The sequence below is a fragment of the Polypterus senegalus genome, chromosome 14 (genome assembly GCF_016835505.1).
Source record: "Polypterus senegalus isolate Bchr_013 chromosome 14, ASM1683550v1, whole genome shotgun sequence".
NCBI classification, from domain to species: domain Eukaryota; kingdom Metazoa; phylum Chordata; class Cladistia; order Polypteriformes; family Polypteridae; genus Polypterus; species Polypterus senegalus.
Window position 1 is genome coordinate 7806780 of NC_053167.1, and position 24647 is coordinate 7831426.

General features: G+C 41.3%; 1 protein-coding gene across 11 annotated transcripts in view; it reads right to left on the minus strand.

Moving 5' to 3' along the window:
- ptprt (protein tyrosine phosphatase receptor type T) overlaps positions 1-24647 on the minus strand; it is a 612567-nt gene that overhangs the window by 106841 nt on the left and 481079 nt on the right. For 5 of the 11 annotated variants that reach the window (XM_039734409.1, XM_039734415.1, XM_039734413.1 and 2 more), the window contains 3 exons: positions 13105-13253; positions 5647-5724; positions 5402-5437 (listed from right to left, as the gene is read on the minus strand). In XM_039734409.1, the coding sequence (XP_039590343.1) occupies positions 5402-5437; positions 5647-5724; positions 13105-13253 (263 nt within the window). Of the gene's footprint in view, positions 1-5401; positions 5438-5646; positions 5725-13104; positions 13254-16388; positions 16425-24647 lie in introns of all 11 variants that reach the window. The other 6 variants (XM_039734407.1, XM_039734412.1, XM_039734418.1 and 3 more) reach the window with 4 other exon arrangements.

A 24647-nucleotide genomic window follows, 5' to 3' on the forward strand; every position in this document is an offset into this window, starting at 1 on the left:
TTATAAATATTTATATGGCGACAGGTGGAATGTTCCTAACGACCCTCCTTAAGCATTAATGCGCTCCCACAACTACTGTACTAAATTCACATGTCCTGACATCACATTAAGCTTAATTATTAGTGCTGTTACATTATCTCTAAACCACCCCTCTTCCTGTCATTAATAACTATTAAGCCTCAGGCAAGAATACATTTTGTGTCTTTCTTCCTGGGGAATGATAATGGGATTTTAAAATGCATTAAACAGCAGATCTGATTAGGTATGTGTGCGGTGAATGAATAGCTTATTTGTGGGATCTGTTCCCTGGTGACGCTTTCTCATAAATCAACACTTTCAAATTAATAAAAAAACTGTTTTGGTTTCGGCTGAAACAACATTTGAACTAGCCTTCTCTGATTAGAGGGCAACTTTAATTTGGCCTGGTTTATTATGACACCTCACTACTATGATGCCACACTCAAGCTGAGATTGCATCATTTAATTTTTTTTTTTTGTACTATGAGGGAGCCTTGCCAACATTAACGAATAACTTGTTTCTGTGCACTTCAACTCAGATAAGCATATTTTACCACATATATATAATTTTCAAGTAAAAGGTTAGATCTTCATATGTCACTAGGATGAGCCATGCATTTTGATTGACCTGCACTGCAAATGTCTTACTTGGACCAAATCCCACTATTATTACAAGCACCTGAGTTCAGACTGGCCTGTGATGTTGTAACATTTCTGTTAAGACTGGACCATCAAACCATACAGTATTGTGATGTTCAGATGGATGTTCCCCAGTTGGGAATACTCAATCCATTATCTCACTATCATGATGTGGAACTTCAATTTAACTTGCCTGTGATCCAGCCCTACTGTAGCTCAGGCTACTTCATCGTAAGGCACTATAATGATGCACTGATTTTAGATACAATTAGATGGGATTCTTAAACACCACTAAGAGAAATTCTCAGATCTTACCTTGACGATCCCCCAGATTAGACCAACATGTAATGAAGAATACCCTCCAGTTGAGACTAGCTAAGCCGTATCTTACTGAGATGACGTGGACCTTGAATTCAGAGTGGCTAGTCGTGCTGCCACATGTCAGCTTGAATGGATCTCCAAATCTCACTTTCCCATTTAGACTGACCTGTAATGCGGATGTTGCCCAAGTGTGAATGGAGGGCGTTGGTACTCACTTTATATTTAGACTGGCATTAGACTCTACCCCCCTTTTCTGCTCATTCTTTATCCACTGAATTATGTTTCTGGTGACATGCTAATTGTCCTTCAATGAAATGGATCTCCATCCACTACTACTCCCCACCTTGTGCTTAAATATGCTAGGACGGGCTTCATCTCCCCGGACTGAGTGAGTTCGGTAAATGGGCGGATGGGCAGATAGATTTGCCAGTTAAACTCATCTGTAATGGTGATGCTTTTCACTTTAAACTGGCAAATGAACATCTCACTTGGATTGTGTGTCATTTCCAAACGACCTGCGATGCTGATGCTCTCTGCTTGGTCGCTATTCCATTATAATGATGTAGCGCTGAATTCTGTCTGATGTTTCAGACTCATTCCTGCTCAGACTTGCAGCTTTCATATTTTATTACAATTACTTCAGCTTGGAGTCACTATATAGAATGATACATCTGCTTCCCTTCACGCTGGTCTCTCTCTGAAGCCTTGGCGGCTTAATAGCCTCCTCATTTCTAACAGTACAGATGATATAACTTTAACTCATATTTTTGACTGCACATATCTCACAATGATGAAATTCGACTTTTGTTTAATTAACCTTCTAAAACAGAGTACTAAGTTATCTTATAAATCTGATTACAACAACCAAACCTTCACTGTGTGGCAGGATAAACTACTGTATGGCATGTCAAAAAGGAATAGATTGAAAGAGGGGGGGTGAAAGAAAAACGCCATCATGCTGGCACTTCAGGAGAAATTCTGATAGAAGATGCAGAGCCAGCAGTGTGGCTTTACTAGAGTGTGGAAATTGTTCATAAAACTGAGCGAAGGAGCTGCCTGTAGAGGACCAGCTACTTGCCTCCCTCCTTTTTCAAAGATCAGTATGCACAGTGTGTTTACTCTGCTATCTGTTTGAGAAGCAGCCTTTTCTACCACCTTGAGATGAAAACACATTTGCAATTTGCATTCGCTTTTTTTTTTTTTTCTGTTATTGGCCGACATCCTAAAATTAAAGTAATTTAATATGCATGCTAAATTAAAATTCCTGATATTTCTCTGTTGGAAAAAAAACAAAAAACAAATATAGCACAAAACACGAAATGTAATTCGCCAAGACGGCTAACTTTTCAACGTCTTTTGCTAAAAATTCTTCAAACAGCTCTCTTTGATTCTGTGAAATCTATACTGCAGTACACCATTGGTTTGGTATGCTGCCTCACATTTCGTTAGTACGAAAGTACTAACTACTTAGTAGGCCACCGTCCCAGCACTTCTTGGTGCGGTCTTATAGAGTTGTGTCCACTACTAAACAAGGCAAGGAGAGATGATGTAAGTAGTTTGATACCGGATTCCATATTTTAAGGCAAGAATACATGACTTTCAAGTAAAAGTCTGAAAATATTGTAAATTTGGTGAAATAAATACCATCCATCCATCTGTTATCCAACACACTATATTCTAACTATAAGGTCACGGGGGTCTGCTGGAGCCAATCCCAGCCAACACAGGGTGAAAGGCAGGAAACAAACCCCGGGCAGCACACCAGCCCACCACAGGGCACACACACACACACACACGGGACAATTTAGAATTGCCAGTCCACCTAACCTGCATGTCTTTGGACTGTGGGAGGAAACCGGAGCACCCTGAGGAAACCCACGCAGACAACGGGGAGAACATACAAACTCCACGCAAGGAGGACCCGGGAAGCAAACCCGGGTCTTCTAACTGCGAGGCAGCAGCGCTACCCACTGTGCCACCGGTGAAATAAATTACTTTTTTAAAATCCAAGAGCATTGAAAGAAGGTCCAATAGAAAGAAAACAGGACAAAGAAGCAAACAAGGCATGAGAAATGCCAACACAAGGGCATGCTGGTCCAAAACTCTGAGAAATAGGACCAAAAACAAAACCGAGAGCTGCAGAGGATATGTTTAAGCAGCAAGTGAGATTCAAAACTACAGCACAGAACAGACAGACTACATGTGAAGACAAGAAAATAATAATAATGACAATAATTAATTACATTTATATAAAGCTTTTGCGCTAATCAAAGTGCATTGCATAGAACCACCTCAACCACCACCAATGTGTAAGGCCCACCTGGATGATACAACAGCAACCATTATTCACCAGTATGCTCCCCACACATTAGCTATTAGGTGGTGAAGGGGTGAGAGAGATAGCCCATAAGAGAGTGGGTATGATTAGGGGGCTAGAATGAACAAGACTGTGATGGGCAAGTTAGCCAGGACATCGACATGAACACTACTCTTTATTGATAAGGGCCTGGGGATCTTACGTGACCACAGAGAGTCATGACCTCGGTTTTTATCTCATCTAAAGGATGGTGCCATTTTTACAGCACAGCATCCCCATCACTGTACTGGGATCCACACACACACACACCACGGGGGTAAGCGCCCCCTGCTGGCCTTCACCAACACCTCTTCCATCAGCAATCCAAGCTTTTTCTAGATGGTCTCCCATCCAAGTATGCATGCTTTGCTTAAGGTGGATGACCAGTTCTGAAATGCAGGTGGTATGGCCACTGAAGACTTCTGTTCCAACACACTGGAAACTTGTCAATGTGTAAAACGTGTTGAAAGAGACAGGACAGATTTACTGTAGAATTAGCAGAACAATGTAAAGGTAGATGAAAAGAGATGCACGGGCCCTAAAATAATTGTGCAAATCACCGTTCATTGGGTCTTTTCAAATTTTTACTGATCAGCTTCCCCCTGCCTTGAAAACCCTTGCAAAAAAACACAAATGCAGGTGGGCAGACAAAGGTGACAGGCACGTCAAAAAATCAACATCACTGTGGAAAAATAAAAGAGCAATTTGCAGGAGGGTGAAACAGATGCCGATGTGCAAACAATGAGAACAAATCTGCAGGAAGGAGGGCTAGATGTTGGAAGGCACTGGATGGAATTGCATGCAGACATAGGAGCAAAACAGATGGACAAACTGTGTAAGGAGCGGGGAGGTGAGCAGATCAGAGGCCATATGTTCAGAGGCACTGGACACACACACACACATGTGCAGACTGACAGGACTAATGAACAGGAACAAATGCAACTGTACAGGCTGACCAGACAACACGCACAGATATGTAAAGATTACTCAATGACACTTGACGATAGTGCAGAAGGAGCAGACAACTTATCTCAAACACAGAAACAAATGCAGTTGTGTAGACAGACAGGACAGGTGTGTGCTGCTTATTCAGTGGCACAGACAGATGTGCATAAGGCACAGAATTAAACACACAATCGTGAAGTTTTCCAGAAAGGAAAAGTAGATCTCGGGACTGTCAAAAACATGGGACAAATTTGAAGATGGGTGAAAGTGATGCACAGAAGCTAAAATTTGTGTTGAGACCATGAGAATCGACATACAGGAAAAAGGACTAGATGTATAAAGACAAGACCCAGATGTGCAGACAGATGGATAACAGACAAGCAGATGTGCAAACTGTGCGGGGAGATGAGATGTGCAGACAGAAAGCTATATGCCCAATGACAAAAACTGTACATGGAAACAAATGCGGGTGTGCAAATTGCAGTGAAATGTAATCAGAACAGATGTGCAGAGAGAAAACTAAATGTGTAATGACACAGGAAAATTATTCAGAAGAGGTAGACAGAGGTGCAGTCCCTGGAACAAAGGCAGTTGGCAAACAGTGCAATCAAGCCAGATGTGCAGACAGAAAACTAAATGGGACAGATAGGCAAAAATGGAAGACAGATTTGGATTTGAATAAAAATGATACACAGTAGCAGATGGTGAAGTTCAGATAGGCAGGGTGGATATAAAGGAAGAAAGTTTAAAGAAGCAAGACAGATGTGCAAACAGATGGAAAACTGACATGCGATAGACAGAGCAGACTGACAAGCAAACAGGACTGACACACAGAAACACATGCGAATGAGAGGATGAGCTGACAATAGGCTACATTCACAAAGTGTGCAGGCAGCATTGCAGAGGGCTATAGACAAATGTGTAGAAACAGAGAAGAAATGGTCAGGCAGATGGAGTAGATGCAACAAACAAATACAGATGGTGTGGACAGATGTGCATAAACAGACCAAGCAGACAGAGAATATAGGAGAGATGTGAGGTCAGATGGAGAGGATGTGTAGTCAAGAATATAACCATGCAGCTAGGCAGAGCGTCCAGCTGGGTGCAGGTCTCGGCACTCACCTATCGAAGCAGCTGGCGGGACAGGATCTGAAGACACTGAGGTTGGATTAATGGAGCCAGAAAGCATGAAAAGAAAGAGACAGAGCAAGGATTAGCACTGCCTGAAATGTGGCTGGACAACACGGGGCACTCAAATGTCACTCGACACAGACAGATCGAACAAACTGAAAAGGTCAACGAGAGCAGCACCACAGGACAAAAACACGAACACAAGACTTTTGTGAGGCGCAGCTCACTACCAGTACCTGAGTAGTAGGAATTCAGTAGAGTTTTGCTCTGGAGGGTTTTACTCTGTACAGAGAATGGGCGGGGAGAGGAGGTAGCTGGAAGGAAAGAGTCGAGGAAATGTTTTAGAGACTGAGGCAAATCCACTACTGCCCTTCAGCAATCACATACCCCATCCATCCATAACTGACCCTGATTAATCCGGCTCAGGGTCTCTAGGAATAGAGTTTACACTGCACGTATCATGTGGGCTAAACCTCTACAGTCCCCACACAGGAGTAGATGAAGGCCTGGTTTGGTTAACGCAGGCTTGTGTCTCCTAAACAACTCTTTTCTACTTGCCCACACTCTCATATGATTCACATTTCAGTTCATATTCCAAAGTGAAAGATATAAGGATTGCACTACGACTTGTCAGGCAGCAAAATTTTGAAAGCACCTGCCCCTAAGGTGGTAGGTCAACTTCGACAAAAAAGGAAAGCATTGTTCTGTGAACATCAATAATGCATGTAGACATGCACACACCTGTTTCATAACAGCTGCATCTCCAGCTTGTCTCCCCACCACAGGCAGATCATCAGTTCGAGAAGAGACACGAGCGCAAATAAAATACGAGCGCTAATTAGTGTGGATTGAAGATGCTGGGACTTGCCTGGGCGATGAGTTTATAATAACGAGGACTTAGCAAGAGACCGCATTTACTTTCATTTGTATTATGTGTGTACACAACTCAATAGCACAAATTTGGGGTAGTAGTATATCTAGCAACTAACTGTAAAACAACAAACGCTTTTACTCATATCACTTGTTCAATTTTGTTAAAGGACAATTCTTTTGTAGACTCTGAGCATTTTATATACACACACAGCAACAACATGCCTTAAATTAACTCCTGTTGTATTCAAGTTACCCTTAAAAGTGAATGGAAAGAGTGTTTACATACAGTATATTTTCTGTGCAGGATGAGTTTGAAAGCATGTACATAGCAAAAGAATGAGTAAAGGATGTCATGGATGCATGAGAAACAGAAGAGCAAAAACTACCATTCAATCACACACTCACTACTGTCTTTGTCTCATGTCCCTAAATAAACCTTCTGCTATCTGAATTCTGAGGCTACAGAACTAACATAATATGCCTGAAAAAAACTTTAAAGGATAAGCTTAATATTTTTAAAGCCATATTTATTTCTTCACAATCATGGTGTATATTAATTGGCCATGTGAAATTGCATTCTAAAGTGAAGCATCTCTATATATATATAAAATCCAAAGTCTGTCTGTCTGTCTGTCCGCTTTTCACGAGAGAACTACTTGACAGATTAAAATTGTTTTTCTTCTAGAACAATATATCATAGTTCACTTGCAGTACTGATTGACTGTATTTGCACGAATCCGAGAGAGACGCAGCAGGCCAAGGGGAAGGGGGCGGGGCCCTCCTCACCCAAATGCCAGTCTTGGGGTTTAACTTACCTCCGCTTAGCTAGCGAACGAGAGAACTACTTAACGGATTTAGATAGTTTTTTTTATAATTTGCTTGAACATTCCGGTTGATTTTGCGACTTCTCTCATTATGCTAAGAATCATAGTTCGCTTGCCATACCGATTTATTTGCATGAATCCGAGAGAGATGCAGTGGGCCAAGGGGAGGGGTACGAGTGTACCTTACCTCCGCTTAGCTAGCGAACGAGAGAACTATTTAATGGATTTAGATTGGGTTTTTTTCTATAATTTGCTTGAACATTCCGGTTGATTTTGCGACTTCTCTCATCATGCTAAGAATCATACTTTGCTTGTGGTACCGTTTTTTTTGCGCGAATCCGAGAGAGATGCAGTGGGCCGAGGGGAGGGGGACGAGGCCCTCCTCACTCACGTGCCAGTCTCGGGGCGTGTACCTTACCTCCGTTTAGCTAGTGAATGAGAGAACTACTTAACAAATTTAGATCAGGTTTTGTTCTGTAATTTGCTTAAACATTCTGGTTGATTTTGCGACTTCTCTCATTGTGCTAAGAATCACAGTTCACTTGCAGCAGAGATATATTCATGCTAAACGAGACAGAGGCTGCGGGCTGAAGGGAGGGGGAAGTGTGACGTCAGGAGTAGAGTGCTCGGCAGGGCCCTCTTCGCTGTCCTGTCATTAATACGTGGGGGCATGGCTAGTATTATATAAATGTAACAAAATAATTAGCTTGCTCTTAGGTTTTATAATAGGACTTATGTCATTTTCTAGCCCACATAATTTAGACCAGGGTTGTGAGGGGTGCTGGGGCCTATCCCAAGTAGCATAGGGCACAAGGCAAGATCATACCCTGGACATGGCGCCAGTCCACCGCTGATTGAACATGAACACCCAGACCAATTTAGTATTGCCAGTTCACCTACCATGCATGTGCTTGGACAGTGGTAGGAAGCTGGAGCACCCGGACAAAACAAACACAGACACAGGGAGAACATGTGAACTCCACTCAGGGAGGACACAGGACACAAACCCTGGTCTCCTTACTGTGAGGCAGCAACGCTACCATTGTGCCACAATGGATATAATTTTAATAAATCAGATCAGATTTTAATAAATCAGAACAGTGGTACAACAGTCTGTCACTGAAGCTGCTCCTCTGTCTGGAGATGATACTGTTCAGTGGATGCAGTGGATTCTCCATGATTGACAGGAGCCTGCTCAGCGCCCGTCGCTCTGCCACAGATGTCAGACTGTCCAGATCCGTGCCTACAATAGAGCCTGCCTTCCTCACCAGTTTGTCCAGGCGTGAGGCATCCTTCTTCTTTATGCTGCTTCCCCAGCACAACACTGCGTAGAAGAGGGCACTCACCACAACAGTCAGATAGAACAATCATGTCACATAAAACAAACTGACCACAGAAAACAAGTGAAAGTGATGCACTGGTCCATGTGAATGATGGGCAAGTGGAAAGGATGAATGTTTCCTGTTTGGCTATAACTCTTGCATTGGCATTTCCTGATGCAAAATGAGAATGGGATATTAGAGAAAATTATACTGGAGCCAATTCACTATTTGGTTCCGAGTGTCAAAGGACTAAGTTGGGAAGAAAAAGTGTTAGAGACTAAATGAAAGTGAATGATTAACACTAGAATTACCAGAGGCTACAAAAAAACTCGTAGATCAGTCCCATCTTGAAACGCTTCACACCTCTCCATCACATCTTTTGTCTTCTAAATTTGTGGCTAAGCAGCAAACAGCGAACAGCCCACTATCACATCCCCCACTGGCGCACAGTTTTCTCAGCTCAAGTTTATTTACCTGCGTGTCACTTGCTTGGAATTGTATAGAGTGAGAAGTCAAGCAAAATCACACCTTTTATAAATACTACATCGTTATTTGGAACACTTGCATTTCATGTGTGTTACGTGTCTACATAGATCTATGTACACACATCATTAAAAAAGAAATGTGTTTCATGTTTTAGTCATAATTGACAAAATGTAGACATGAAGTTTATAATGTGTGAAGCCTGAAGTCAAAATATCAAAAAAACAGTTTCACAAAAAGTACAAATATAACAGAACAAATGCACTTTCACACATTTTATAGTTTATGCCTACATTTTGTAACATTTATTACTAAAATATGAAAAAGTTTCTGTTTTAACAATGTGTTTACACAGATTACTGTAGAAACGGAACACACATGAAATGAGTGTGTTCCAAATAACGATCTATTATTTCCACTCTAAAACTCCCCTTCACTCCCAGATAATCAATCAAGGCATGAGCTGGGAGAAGTTCGTGCACGTGCAAGTCGGTGGGGGGATGGAATAGCTGGCTGCTTGCAGATTGTGTTTATCAGCACATTTAGATGACAAAAGATGCTGGTGGAGAGGTGAGAACAGTTTTAAGAAGCGATTTAAGGTGGGACGGATCTATGAGTTTTTTCGTAGGCTCTGGTAATTCTAGTGTTAACTTTATACAGACAACAGTCACACAGCTTCTACGGGAAACTTACTGACAATATAAGAAATCTCTATATGAGCTGGGGATTTTGAATGTTGTATAGGGAAGCATTTAAAGGCCGAGAAAGACATATTTCATTAAACATATTCTTCAAGTTATTGCTGCTAAACATGATTCTACAAGCTACTGGATCAGATCATTTTATTTTGTTGTTTATTATATTTATCTAATTTTAGGACTTGTGATAAGATGATTGTTAGTCCTGATATGTTAAAGTCTGACTAACTGATTTGGATGAGTGCAAATTTAACAACACTCTACATTTGTTGATCTGCACATCCAGGGCCAAATGGAATGGAACTGAACTACTTACAGCAGGCCGACATCGATAGTGTAGTTGTGCTGTGGCACTAGTACTTAACTGTAAACGGTCAATCAGTGCGTGAAGTTTAATAAGCAGAGCGTCTAATGAATAGTGAAGTGCTTATATAATGTTTTCTGATGGCGCTTGAATTCACAGGTGCTTTATTGCTAAACTTCATCTACTGGGCTTTTGTTTAATTACAATTCAGAAAAACATTTCTGACAGATAACAAAAACAATCAACCATTCAGTTCCTTAGCATGTTTTAATGAGTACAGGATGTGTGGGTTGCCATAATCCTGAATTGGATTCAATTGCATCAGTTTAGTAAGGGGTGGATGGGTGTGCAGGGAACCATAGCCTATCTCAGTAGCAACAGATGCAAGACACAAGTGAATCTTAGATGGTACAAAAGTAAAACACAGAACGCATTCATACACACTCACACCCGCACTTATGTAAATCAAAAATATTTGGCATTTCTTTAGCTGAGACTGATGACAACCAATGAGCCACTGTTCACTTTATTACATGGGAAATACATTGTATTTTGAGTTGGGAAGCTGGCACCTGATCCAGCACTGCTAATACTGCAGTGTAAGTCATATTTGTAGCAAGAATCTCCTTCATGGAGATTTGAAGACCCCTCGATCCCCCACCCCCAATTCAGTTTATTGTCCTTGACATTTATAGCGTTTACAGAGAACGTTCTTACAGTAGGTGATGTGTGGATTGGTTCCATGCTCCCACTTGACTTTTGGGAGCCTCTTGAACCCAACCCCATTGATAACGTAACCAAAGATGAACCTATCAAGTGAGGTCACATACATCCAGACAAGGGCAAGGTGCATAAAGTGAATAAAGTGCTTCTATTAAAATCCATCAAGTCAAAACAGGCAGTGTTCAAATAAATAGTGTAATATGTCAGAATGTTCTTCCAATAAATAATCTTCAGTAAATATAAATGCAATGCAAGTGGAGGTTAAAAACAAACTGAAATAAATACATCCATAAAAATGAGGTGAAAATTCCTTGTAGGAAGCTGTGCTTTTTGAATTCGGGAGCCCTGGTGTATCCATTTAAAACTGACATCTCTCCAGTTTATCCTATTCAGCTCTCACAGCACAAAGAGACGTCATCCAGCAACCCTCAGTTCCTGCTCGTGTCCCTGCTGCCCATCCCATGGCATTCCACATTGGTGCCACCGAGCCTCTACTACTTCAACTCCTGCTGATATTCCACCGGGCTTGCAGGGGAGTCCTGCTGAACAGCTAGGGAGCAGGAGCAACCTTCAGCCCCAGCCACACGCTCCGTCCTGCTTCCTCACTTTCACCCCGGCTCTGTCCAAACCTTTAACCTCCGCTCTTGTTCTCTCTCAAACCTTTATCCTTTCCTTTACTGCATCTTTTCCTCCCCTGCACCGGCTCTCCCTTATATGCCTCTGTGGATGCAGCACCTTTGGTCATGAAGCACGGAAAGCCAATGGAGCAGTCAAGACAGACCACACCTTCACGTGCAGGTGCACTCCGTCTCAATCACTCCATCAATGTTCCACAAGCACACACACCCATGGAGATCGAGCCAGCTGTTTAATTACTCATTTATTTAAAAACCAACCACTTGCTGCTTAGGTGTGGACCCACTATTCCACACAGTATGTCAATTGGATTTCTGAATACCCATGACTAATATACAACATAACTAGAATGCTTAATTAGATTTTAATTTACCTACAAATTCTAATAGACTATACCTATTGAGAACGTTTATTTACAAGAATAAAATGAGTGGAAAAGGAGTGGAAAGGGTAATAACCATAAACCCGTCACTGATGCTGCCCACTTCCTCCCCCTTGCAGGCCTCCCAATCTTCATCCACCTTAATAAAAGGATAAGAGTCGGTGTGTCCGCCTAGTTGCTTTATCCATGTCATTCTAATAGATGGCACATCCCAAACATTATTAGTAATGAAATGCAGTGCATTTGTCATTCCAATAGATGGCGCATCACAAACTTTTACACAGCTTTTATGAATCCGATACTAAATGGCATAAAACATATATGGTGCACTGCAAACGTTAACACCGGGGTCTATGTCGACAATGTAAAAAAAATAATGTTAAATTTACAGTAAAATACTGGCAGCTGGGTTGCCAGAATTTTACCATAAAAAAAAAATAGTGACAATATTTGTACATCTATAAAAATGTTATTTTTGTGATAAAGTACTGGCAGCTGGGGTGCCAGAATTTTACCGTAATAACTAAGGTGACGATATTTTTATGTCTACAGTATAAATTTGTAGTAAATAACTGTTTTTTCTTTACAACACATTCTAACAGAAGGGAATGTTTAACTGTAACCAGAAATCCATGCGCTGTAATAAATATGCCACTCAGAAAAAACATTACAAAGTATTGCCAGGATCAAATGCCAGTACACAGTTTGCATCAGTAAAGTAACAACCACCAATAGCAAAGATTTATCATTTAATTATACACATTGAAAACAATTCAGTGTTTAAGGAAGTTATGGCACATTGTCTGGTGCAGAAGTAAAGTTTGCTTTTGTGGTGTATGGTGTCCTACAGGTGTGCCACTGTAAATCAGCTTCCGTAACCTCTAAAAACCTACAGCATGCAGGGAAAAATAAGTCTGCTAACTTTGTTTAAGTTTTTTTCCCTCCGGTTCAAAGGTATGCGGTTCACCAGGAACAATACGATCAAAGGGGGCGTGTCCATATGCAAATATCGTAACGTCGTTGTTACTGAAAGAGTGATTTATCGTTTTCCATTTTACAGTTGTTTACCTTTGCAATTTTACACCGTAAAATTAAAATCGATTTTTTCAGTGAACCGTAAATGTATCAGTAAACGGTATGAAGCATATTTTGAAGCTAGAAAATAACTGATTTTACAGAAGTTGGCTGTAAAAAATAATGTTTAAGATATACAGGTAAGTTTCAGTAGAACATAAGGTAACTTTCCTTTTTTCAGAAAAAGTATTTTACTTTCACCATTTACCGTATTAATTTACTGACATTTTTTACAGTGTATTATTACTTAGATAGGCTGCACAGCTAGTCTTTTCATAATCCTTTACATTCACAGCTTCACCTAGGACAGCCCACCTAGTTTCAAGTTACGGATCAAAAAAAAGAAAAAGAACACGAGAAGAACATAGAACTTACAGAAACCGTTGATATCCTGCGAGCTTGAGGAAAAGGCCTCATCTTTGTGAAGGGTGCTGAGTTTAGCTGCTGCTTTGTCCATCACTGCCACAGGTCCCATTTCCCGTTGGGTGCTGGTCTGACTTTCCTTTTGCTTTTTCGCAAGTTTCCTTGAATTTTCATAGAAAATTTAAAACAATAAGTAAGTCAAAGAATTTTACCGGCAACAGGTCAGTAATGTTTTTCATTTGCTTCATGTTTCACTCTAAACTCTGGATAGCCCCTGCCCACCATTCCATTAGTTCCCACTAATTTAAAATAGCCAGTAATTTCAATGCAGCAGTAGAAACACCAGGCACCCAGACGTAAATCAGGGGAGAAGAGATATACTGCTTTTCTTCCCCCCAACTTAGTTTCTACTGCCATGTGGAACAAAGCAATTTAAACACCAGAAATGCAGACATTCAGATCTTCACAATTGGTAATAAAATATAACCTGGAAACTTACTTTCTGTTTAAAGTGGAGTATTTTGAGGAGCAGTGGCCCTTTACTTCTGTTTTGCTCACAAAGGCTAATGCTCCAAGTGTTCTAGTTTACAGGTGTCTGATCTTGTGGATGGAGGGGTTTACAATAGTAGCAACTCACACTGAAGCATGGACTACATGCAAGCATCCAAGGATACATTGTTAGTTACTGGAATGGACAAACTATGCAGCTATTAGTAACAGACAACAGGGGCCATCAAAGACAAATTCAGCCCAAGTTCAAGGATCACAATGCCTGTGCTGGTGATGCAGTAAATGATATACCACAAAGAACACACAGGTGGGTGGCGTCATTCTTGCGATGGCCCAAGTGCCTCAGTATCAAGCTGCAGGCTTGTTGTTTAAAAGAGGATCACTGAGATTACCTGGAATCCGAGAAACATAGTGACTTTTCAATTAACAGGCCAGCCTTGAGGTGGTTTGCTGTAGGGTGAGTGCGGCATCACACTGTATCATTGCATGCTCCAAACCCTCAACCCCAAATGCTCCTAGTGCTCCAAAGGGTCAGACTGTCCCTGACTGGAGGGCTTCAATAACTCAAATAGTCTATTGAAATCACTTGTTAAAGACCTAATTTAAATGAAAAATTTTGGCCATGTTGAAAGTAGTAGTGAACCAGGGATAATCCTTATTTAATGAATGTCGGAGCTACCGTTAATTAAAAGGAAGGATTTCTCTTTCTAAATAATCCTCTGGCTCTCTGTGTTTCAGATGGAGCCCACAGAATTTATTGTTGGGATTATAACACAGGCCGCTGCTCCTAATCGAGGACTTGCCCTCTGTGACTATAGAGAGATGTCAAAAGGCGAGGTGCTGATAAAAGTGACTAAGTTTATAATTTTCCGTATGGATGCATGAAGATTGGGGGTGCATGCCATTTTAAGCAAAGCATGTCTGTAAATAACTTAAATGAAAAATCTGGGGACGTCATTCCATTCCCAGTTTTATGTGAGGTCATCTGGAAGGGATATCAGTCTTCTGCCCTGGATATATATCCCAGCTAACCTAATGGTCTGTCTTTGGTGCAAAGGACCAAATCCATGTGATCACAGGGAAAGCTTGCAAGATGTCCTCAGAAGATATTCAAGCCATATAATAAATGGAGTCTGAGGGATGAAAAAGATAATAATGACTACCCCAAGTGGGCCCTTCAAAGCTACCCTGAAATCTGTGATATTCAAGCCATATAATAAATGGAGTCTGAGGGTTGAGAAGATAATAATGACTACCCCAAGTGGGCCCTTCAAAGCTACCCTGAAATCTGTGTTAGTGACAGCCTTCTTATGACCATCGTCTGCATTCTGACAATAGGCCGTGTGTAACGGTACGTGGCGGAATAACAACTGTTTGAAAAAGCGAGGGCTCTGTATTGGAGAAAGCTTGCTTAAAACAGTAAGGATACCCTTTTTAAGTCAGTAACACTTTCTGGGTAAGTATCCTCCAGCTATGGGTTCCAATCAAAAGTGTCTTCCGAGTTTCTGGTGTTTGCACTGCAGCGAAATGGAAGCTCCGCTCCTACTGTATGTGTAACATCATTTTCAATTTGCTCCTCTAATCTAATGCTTCTCTGCTCTGAGACCTTTCCATGTGGCTTTAAAGGTTATCCTTGGAAAGATAGTGTGGTGAGCGTTCAGTGGGAGGGAGGGATGTGGGGATTTCAGCTTTCTAAAGATTACGCTATGGATTTTATATTAAGGCAGCTGTCTAACTGAAGGCGAAGAGTTGTCTGCAAACTGCCCATTTTTTTAAAATAACACTTTATTGACTATAAATCACTGTGAAGACTTAGTTGCAGTGGTCATCTATTCAACTCACATGCTCATTCACTTAATGATCAGATATCCATTTTCAGATCCACTTAGGCCAAACTTAGAGACTACACTGCCAGCATCAGATTCAAACTAGAAACCAATCCTGAAATGGTCATCAGTCTACCACAGTGCAAACTCACTAACAAATATGGAAACAATTTAGATGTCAATTAACCTAACATACACATTGAGAAATAGACAGCTTACTTTCTCAAATCCTTTTAATCCAATGTTATGGTATATAGGGCAGAGTGGTGGCTCTAAGGCTAGGGATCTGTGCCGGCAATCGGAAGGTTGCCGATTTGAATCCTGTAAAACACCAAAGTGACTCTACTCTGTTGGGCCCTTGAGCAAGGCCCTTAACCTACAATTGCCCCGCCCTCGGTATGACGTTAATCTGAACCCAGCCCTGCATGTAGGCATGAAGACCAACCTGGGGGTTGGTGGCAGAATTGGCACTCCAGCCACCATAAAAAAACCTCACACTGGTTCCATTCCATCTGAACTAGTGTGGTGCTGAGGTGTCGCCAGTTGCATGGTTGCACTTGAGTCTGAATCTGGGATCCTGAGTTGGTTTGTCATGTGGTGGATGCGGCAATGTGCTGTATTAGCGTGTGCTCCTAACCTTTCCTCTTATGGGAACCACAGTCTATCACAGCAGTATTGGATGTCAGGTAAGAAACAACCAATGCAGGGTGCTATTCCTTTGCAGGACTCAATTATGTACACATCACACTCATGTATTCACCACACACAACTTTGGGGGTATGGGAGAGAATCCCATGCAGGCATAAGGAGAATGTGAAAACAACATATAGAGAATGATTGGGTCGAGATTTGAACCCAGGATGCTGTATTCATGAGGCAGCAGCACTAAATGCTGCACCAACCTGTAGCACTAAATACACACATACGTACATAAATAAAAAAAAAAAAAAAACACTTTACCTTTCTGCCTGCATCAGTAACAACAAGAAGGCGCCCCTGGAAAATGCAAGTATTACAAATGGTTACAGTAGCTCGATGCACAGCCCTGTTTCTCCCACCACCCTGTCACAGGCTCCATAGATGCAAGGCCACAAAACGTGGCCTGGAGCTTCTTTGTTAAGTATAAAGCAAAAAAGACAGACTCTAAGCTCATCAGCAGATAGTGTGCCCCGTCACTAGGCCCACCCAACCCAGTGCACCATGGCCCAATTTTTGCTTCCTGCATCTCTTTGCTTCAGTTGAGCAAAAGCAAAGAAGGAGTAGCAAAATGTTCTTCCAAAATTATTTAAGCTATTTGAATGGTACAATATTTTATTTTGCTTCCTTAATAAACCTGATGGGGCAGAACAGCAGCTTGGCCAGAGTTCACTGAAACCAGTTTGATCATCTAAGGCAGGGGTGATCAATGCCAGTCATGGAGGACCGCAGTGGCTGCAGGGTTTTGTTCCAACACAGTGTGATATAGCGGGTCTTCGGCTCAGAACAACAGGCCAGTTTTAAATAAATAATCGCTTATAGAGTGTAGTGTGGACAGAGCGGTTCTCAGACGCGATGTGTTGAGGGCGTTTCCTAGCTTAAGTGTACAGGTGAGGAATCGTCCGTATCCGTTATTAATGTCGGGAGCTGCTAATCACCACATCTTTGCCATGTCCCTATTAAAAACAGGAGAAATACGAGTGCGGAGGGGGAGAAAAAAAGAGGGAGATGAAGGCAGGAAGTGAAGGAGTCAGTGTGAGTGAGCAAGTTTAAGCAGGCTTGCTGTGAGAAGGACAGGCAGCTGGGAGAAGTGAGCCCTAGTGGGATGTTTGGCCGGCACCCGGGGCAGGCGGATTGGGTCACTCCCGCTGAGTTTTGCAGAGGAGCAGGAGTGACCACGATTGAGGAGGATTTTCCGCATAAGGCAGCGGGAGTTGAAGGCTTGGGAAGTGGAAGCCCCAGCGTGAACGCTCTGGTCGCTGGGTAACCTGAGTCTCAGTCTGACAAAGCTGCATGAAGCCAGAGGTCGGAAAGGCTTCCAGACTAATGAGAGAAGTGAGCTGCAGGGAAAGGCGACTCCACTGATGCAGAGTACCTGGATGGGAGAAGCAGGGGAGCCACCAGCTAAAGAACTCAAATGTGGCCCACCTGCCAAGTTGTTTTGCCTGCCTTAGGTAAAGTCAATCCTGATGGAGGATCTCAGGAATCATCGGGTAGAGGGGTCCTTTCATCTGATTGGTTGGCCCACTGCTGACTCAGCTGTGGAATAACCAACTGGGGGAGAGAACTTGATGGTTGAGGTCTCCAGGACTCGAAACAAATCCAACTCGTATTATGTGATGTCATCTACTGTTAAATTCTGCTCCGTACTTGTAATATTTTTATTTTTATACTGTATTGAGGATTCATTCTGTTCTGTGTATTTTATTGTATTGAGCCCCTTCTTTTTGACACCCACTGCATGCCCAACCTACCTAGAAAGGGGTCTCTTTTTGAACTGCCTTTCCCAAGGTTTCTTCCATTTTTTCCCTACAAGGGTCTTTTTGGGAGTTTTTCCTTGTCTTCTTAGAGAGTCAAGGCTGGGGGGCTGTTAAAAGGCAGGGCCTGTTAAAGCCCATTGTGGCACTTCTTGTGTGATTTTGAGCTATACAAAAATAAATTGTATTGTATTGTAAAGAAGGCACCGGGTTTTGTTTTTAAAGGACTGCTTCCAGCCATTGTTTTAACTTTGTTTTTTAAAGGATTTATTTATTGGATTTTAACCTCCACATTTTCACTGTTTTTAATGGATTACTTATTTATTGACATTTTGAAGAACTGCACTCACTTATTTTGGGATTTTGTTTGGATCTGTTTTTTTCGTTTGTAATAAAAGTACTTTTGCACCTTTCCCCTTGCATCGTTGGTGTCCTCATCGTCCAGCTCATCCGGTTACATTACCGATGGTGTCGAGTTCAAGAGGCTCCTTAAAGAAAGATGGGAGAATGGAGTAGAACCCACATCGTCACACACAGCTGCTAAATTAGCAAACCAATCCTCGTCAATAACAAATCTTATTTAATTACATGACTTGTAGTGTTTTAAGTCTGCAATGTCAGGACATTCCTATATCATACTTTTTTTTTTTCCTTTTTAAAGTTATCATCCAAATGATTTGAAGCCTAAAATGGATGAGTAATTTTCAGTCCTTTACTTTTTCCTCTTCAGCTTCCTTCTGAGTACTTTATTAAACCAAACAGTGCACGATGAACTCCTACAGGTGGAAATGGAGACAAGCTAGATGGAGAACTGCTGCTTCCTTTGTCATTTGCATCTCATTTCTAACGAGGAGCAGTTAAAACAGTGAATGCAGCTGATTAAATAAGCAATTGGGAGTTCCAAAGCTTAACAAGCAAGGCAACTAAAATGAAGCAAAACAAATGTCAGTTAAGCAATAAGTGCCTCATCAGCAATGAATGATTTCTCATGGAAAAAACAATTAGGTTGGAACAAAAAACTGCAGCCACCGCGGCCCTCCAGGAGAGTGATGTATGTGTGGTGACGGAAAATTAGACCACAAGCTTTTTGAGTCACTAGTTCAAAAAAGCAGTGATGGGTGAATGAAGCCCCCTCGAAACTTTTAAAAAATTCTTCCCGACTGTGCTTCAAAAAGACGTGAAGCTTCAAAAACAGTGACATTTGGTGGGTTACAGAAATCACAGCAGCCGTGAGCTCGACACAGCCTAAGTCCTCCTCGCTCTTGCTGATCGCATAGTTACTACTGGACAGGTGCTCCAAAACACTAAAAGCCCAAGAACGCTCTGTGTGTTCATTTTGATCTTATGATAATTGTGTTATCATTAATTTTAAGGGTGTAATTTGCTGCCATTATGAATATTGTGTTAGTAGCACCACACCAGTGCTGCTCACGTAGCTCTTTTAGGTAGCTCAGTGTCTTTACAGGAATCGCTTGCTACTGTTGCACAAGTTGAAATCATTTTGAGATGCTGGTAAGCTTGCCATTTTTATCGGCTCCCCTGTAGCTGGCACTAAACTGCTCATCTGTATGATGAAATGTGAATTAATACTACTGGTGAATTGTAGCGGCGCTACCAGAGATTAAAACTTCAACTCCCAGCAATCCCTGCAGTGGCTCTGATTGGTCTTCTGCTGAGGGTGCAGGGGCTGTTGGGGTCAAAGGAGATCAGCACGGCTTTTAAAAAGGGGCCGATGACCAAAATGTTATTTTGTGTTTCAAGTTCCTGTCTGTCTGCGGTGGGCTGGTGCCCTGCCCGGGGTTTGTTTCCTGCCTTGCACCCTGTGTTGGCTGGGATTGGCTCAAGCAGACCCCCGTGACCCTGTTGTTAGGATATAGCAGGTTGGATAATGGATGGATGGGTGAAGTTCTTGCCTTCTGTTGGGTTTCCTGTGCTTATTTCATTTTGTCCTGGATCGTTTCTTGGTTGGGGTCCGGATTGTCTGCCGTCTGCCTGTCACTTAAGGACTGTCTGAGGATTTATGGACATCCTGCGAGAAAAGGAGCGCTCCTGAACTCGTCCACCCGTCTTCACCATTTCAGGAACTACAGGTAGGACTATCTTTACATTCTCTGGACTATCTATCTTCATCATTACATTTCATCCGTTGCCGTTTTTCATGGACTTTACTGGGTGTGTTTTGTTGTATTTAATGTATAATCGCCGTAAGGGGAAGAGGGGTGGGATTGTTGTTTTCATTATTCGTGTTAATACCTTCTTTATTTACTATTTTATTACCGTTGGCTTTTTGTCTCTGTTTGTGAGTACGTGAAGTTCGAACCAAGGCTAAGTGCGTCCCTGGAGTCTCAACCATAAAAATAAATAAATCACCGTCTCCTCGACGGAGTGAATCTTAGCGGCACCTGACCGCTACAGGCTGATGCAGCTTGACATCCATTACTATAGTGATGTAAGCAACAAAAATAATAAAAATATTTTCCCATTAGTACTTGGAGAATAATTGCCTTAAGGTGCATAGAGAATCATAACAGGGTTTAGGGAATGTATTTGTGGAAATGGTCACACATAATAAAGTTTAAAGAAAATGCATGCAGTAGGCTAGTGTATTAATGACATAAGTTCAAGCACAGAACGGTAGTATAACATGGTGTTTACTTTTATGTGGAAAACGTTTAGCTGTGGATCTGCCTACAGACAACCTTAGTGAGCTTCCTCCCACACAGCACCACCTTCATTCTGCCGGCACTGCCCTGATGGAATTTAAGGGTTCCTTCAATTACATTAGCTATATTAGCTGCTTCTTTTCCATGAGCATGCTGCCCACTGTGGTAAACTTTAAAGTGACTTAGGAAGAAAAAAAGGATACAAAGTACCAAGTGACTTTTGATTTCATTTTGTAATTTCCTCAGAAATCAATGGCTTTTTCCGAGTTAGCAGAAAGTGCCATCTGGTGTGCGCCTGTGAGGTAAGTAAAACTTAATAAAGGTGGCTCCACATATTGCACTTCTGAGGCAGTGAGCGTGACTGTTGTACAAGACCAATACGAGAAATGCAGTAGAGTTCTTTTATGTTAGGATATATTCCAGGGATTAAAGGGGAACTGCTCATCTTCTTAAATTCCATGGTCCATTTTTTTTTTTTTTCCTATTTATGACCTGCCAGACATCAGACCAGGTTCTGGTCACTGAGAAATAAATTAAACAAGGTAAGCTTTGAGAACATTTCCTGCCTAATGTTCAGTTTATTTCTCAAGCTTTTCATATCGAGACGCTTTACAAGGTCTCCATGCATCCAATTTCTCTGCCCCCTTATCAGAGGTGGTCTTAGGGGTGTGCGGGGTGTAGGGCTGAACAACCCCACGCGGGGCCGGTTACTTCAAACGCTGTTACCGGTATGTGTTTACTGTATAAACTTTAATAAAAGTAACGTGAATATACACCGGATTTTCTCATTACAGTATTCAGCTAAAATTTTACAAGAGAACCCGCAGACTTTATCAAAATATAACGATATAATCTATTAAAAAAGTGCAATTCATAATTCATGGCAATACCACAAGAATGCGAAATGCGTTGCAGTGTCATGCGGAAATTAGCAGGGCCTCTTCTAGAAAAGTACCCAAATTGCAAGTATACTCTGAGTCTCGATATGCAGGATGTCATAGTCATAACTCACGTTGATGTCATGTCAGCCGGTTATCATTAGCGATACATGGTTTTGTGCATTAATATTCAGACAATGGAATGTTTTCAAAGACGTACATGTTGGGAATTTGACCTTGAAGAGGGATTTTAAAAGGGTTCCTCTTAGAAGCATCTCAAATATAAATATACTGGAGAATATAACTGGACAAATCTGCTGGAATGAGATACACGGACCTCAAAAGTGGGGCCTCTTGGGTGTGGAGCCTGGGGTGGTCACCCCACTTGCCATCCCCAAATGCAGCTCTTGCACCTTATCACACTTCAGGATTGTGAGGGCTATCCTGGCAGCAATAATCACGAGGTAATAACCAAGTCAGCAGAAAAGTCCATCAGAAAGGGTCAATTTCAAGTCACCAACACACACCCACACCTTTGGAATGTGAAAGGAGAAGGCGATTAGCTGAGGAAAATCCCACAGAGATATGTAAGCTCCACAAAGACTGGATGATTTTTTGGGCTCACAAGGTGTGAGCAATAGCATGACTTAAAGAGTAAGCAAGTTCAAATAAAGTAGAATTACCAAAATAAAAAACAAAAGGCAACATTAATATGATAGTACATTTTAGAAAAATTCAATTCAATATGGTGAGAAAAAGCAGCCTTCAGAGAAAACAAGCGACAAAAAAGGAAAAGAACTTGGAGGCTGGGGTCACATGTAAGGGCCGCATATAATTTCAGAACAAGGTAACAGCAACCAATAACTAAAGAGCTGAGGAATCTAAAGTGGCATATATGACTCTCAAGAAACAAGAAAAGCAGAATATGCATTTAAAACACAAAAACAGGATATATGAATAGCCTAGAATGAACTGCTAGATATTGGCTTGTGTGAAAAAGCACTGTTGATACTAAATTCTGAATAAGAAGTAGTATCTATCTATCTATCTATCTATCTATCTATCTATCTATCTATCTATCTATCTATCTATCTATCTATCTTCTTTACTACAGATGATCCTGGAACAGGCAATACAGGTTGAGCAGACCCCAGACCCAAATGCACTTTACTACTTCTTTAAAAGATGAAAAGGACTCCAGCAGGGTTAGTAGTAAATCAGGGCTGTTTACCTCCTACAATAGGCTACATGCACACTCTCAGCCAACTTCTTCACTTCTGGCACTGATATCAAAATTGACTAGATATTGTGTTTTTCACTCTATCATTTCAACACATGCCCAGACTTTCAGTAAACAATGGATTATTTAAACATTTGGCCAAACGTCAGGGGCTAAAAAGGAGAAGGAGTTCAAATTATACGTTTCAAGCTAACATTCTCAATTATGAAGGTAAGATCCAGACGTATTAAAAACTTGTGTCTACTATGAAGTTACAGGGGACAAATATGTCATTACATTAGGCTTCTTTAAAATAACAGAATTTCCATAATTAGTGATTAAACTTTATCCAAGGACAAGTGAGTATGTATGTCAGCTTAATACATAATAACATGGGTCTGCTAGACATCTTACCTTGTAAAAATGTGAATGTCTCTGTCTGAGCCAGCAAAACAGTGAATGCCAAACCGCTGCTTCATTGTAAGGGTCTCAGGGTATTCCCTCAGATGGAGGATCTACTCTCTGAGAGACATGTTTCCATCTAGCACTAGGTCAACAACTGCTGGATCTGGAGCCGAAGTTAGTCATGGTGCTCAAGGAATTTATCATCCTCCTCTTCTTCCTCTTCATCTTCTGTCAGTTGCTTTCTCTTCTACCAGTGGAACACTCTTCTTCAACAGTCGTCACCCTGTCTCAGACCCTGGGCTCACAAAAATCCTCTTTTTTAAAATGCTGGTGCCAAACTCAAATAAGGGGATTAATAGTAAGGCTCTCCCTCAGGATAAAGAAGATCCACTTAGATTGGCTTTCCGCATGGGAGGAAAATGTAAGAAAAACAAAGTACCTTGTTGTACTTTGTGGAAGCTCAACATAATGGTTCACAACAAAGTTCAGCTGTAGAGCTATCTGTACACTGAAAATTAAACTTGTTTTTCTTGGACATTCTAGCCATTAAGCAAAAACTGTAGTGACTGAGCTGGCTGAGATTTCACCAGAAGTACATCAGCACTACGTTGTGCATATAGCCTATTAAAAGCAAAAAAAAAATGCTGAAAGATGCAGTGATCTTGGGATATCTGCAAAGGTCTAAACAGTCGAATCCTCTGGGCTGTAAAATACCTACTTTGGCAGTGTGAGCACTGGTAGTGCCTGAATCCAGTTATCTTACTGAGCAGGTGTTCAGTCATGGAGGGGTGATAGTGTGGTCACAACCATCTCAAAGATATACACTCCTGTCAAATAGAACTTTCTTAAATACACTTTAAATGAGGTATTGCTAAAATATTCCATTAATTCATAAAAATGCAAAATTATGTAAAAACTACTTTGAAATGAGAGCTGATTATGTGGCTACATCACTTGGAAGTCTTGCAAAATGTATTTGATTTAAATACAGTTTGTTTTAGACAGATGATACTTTTTTTTTTTTTTTTCTCATGACCAAATTTTGCCTATGTTCCATTATCGTCCCGTTCAAAGGTGGAGGCCCCCTTGGGGAAACACTGCCAACCACCAACCTTCCCCCTTTTGAGAATCACCATTCAATGGCATCCTGAGGGTTTGTTTCAGCTATCCAAGCTGTGACCCCATCGCATGGCTCTACACAAACCTTTCACAACTCTTTTTCATTCAGCTCAATTGAAATTCACGACTCAACGCAACCCAACTGGAAATATCCCACAGCATAAACGGGTCATGACCCATACTATGAGAAACATTGTTTTAGTCTAAGTGAACTGATGAGGGAACTGTGGAAAGTCGATGATACATATGCAAACTACTTGAAAGTAAAGCAATTATTTGTACACCAATCTTTGTTACATCTCATTAAGAAGTACTTTTTTAGCCTGAGAAAGTCTGTTCGCAGCGCAGATGTTAGTATACATCAGACGTTACTGTAATTCAATTATTTGCAGATAGTGGTGAAGTGTAAGTACAATTTTAGTCAAGCCTTCTCAACTGTGATTCGACTTGACTTGCTTGATTAAATTCAGTGACTCGACTTG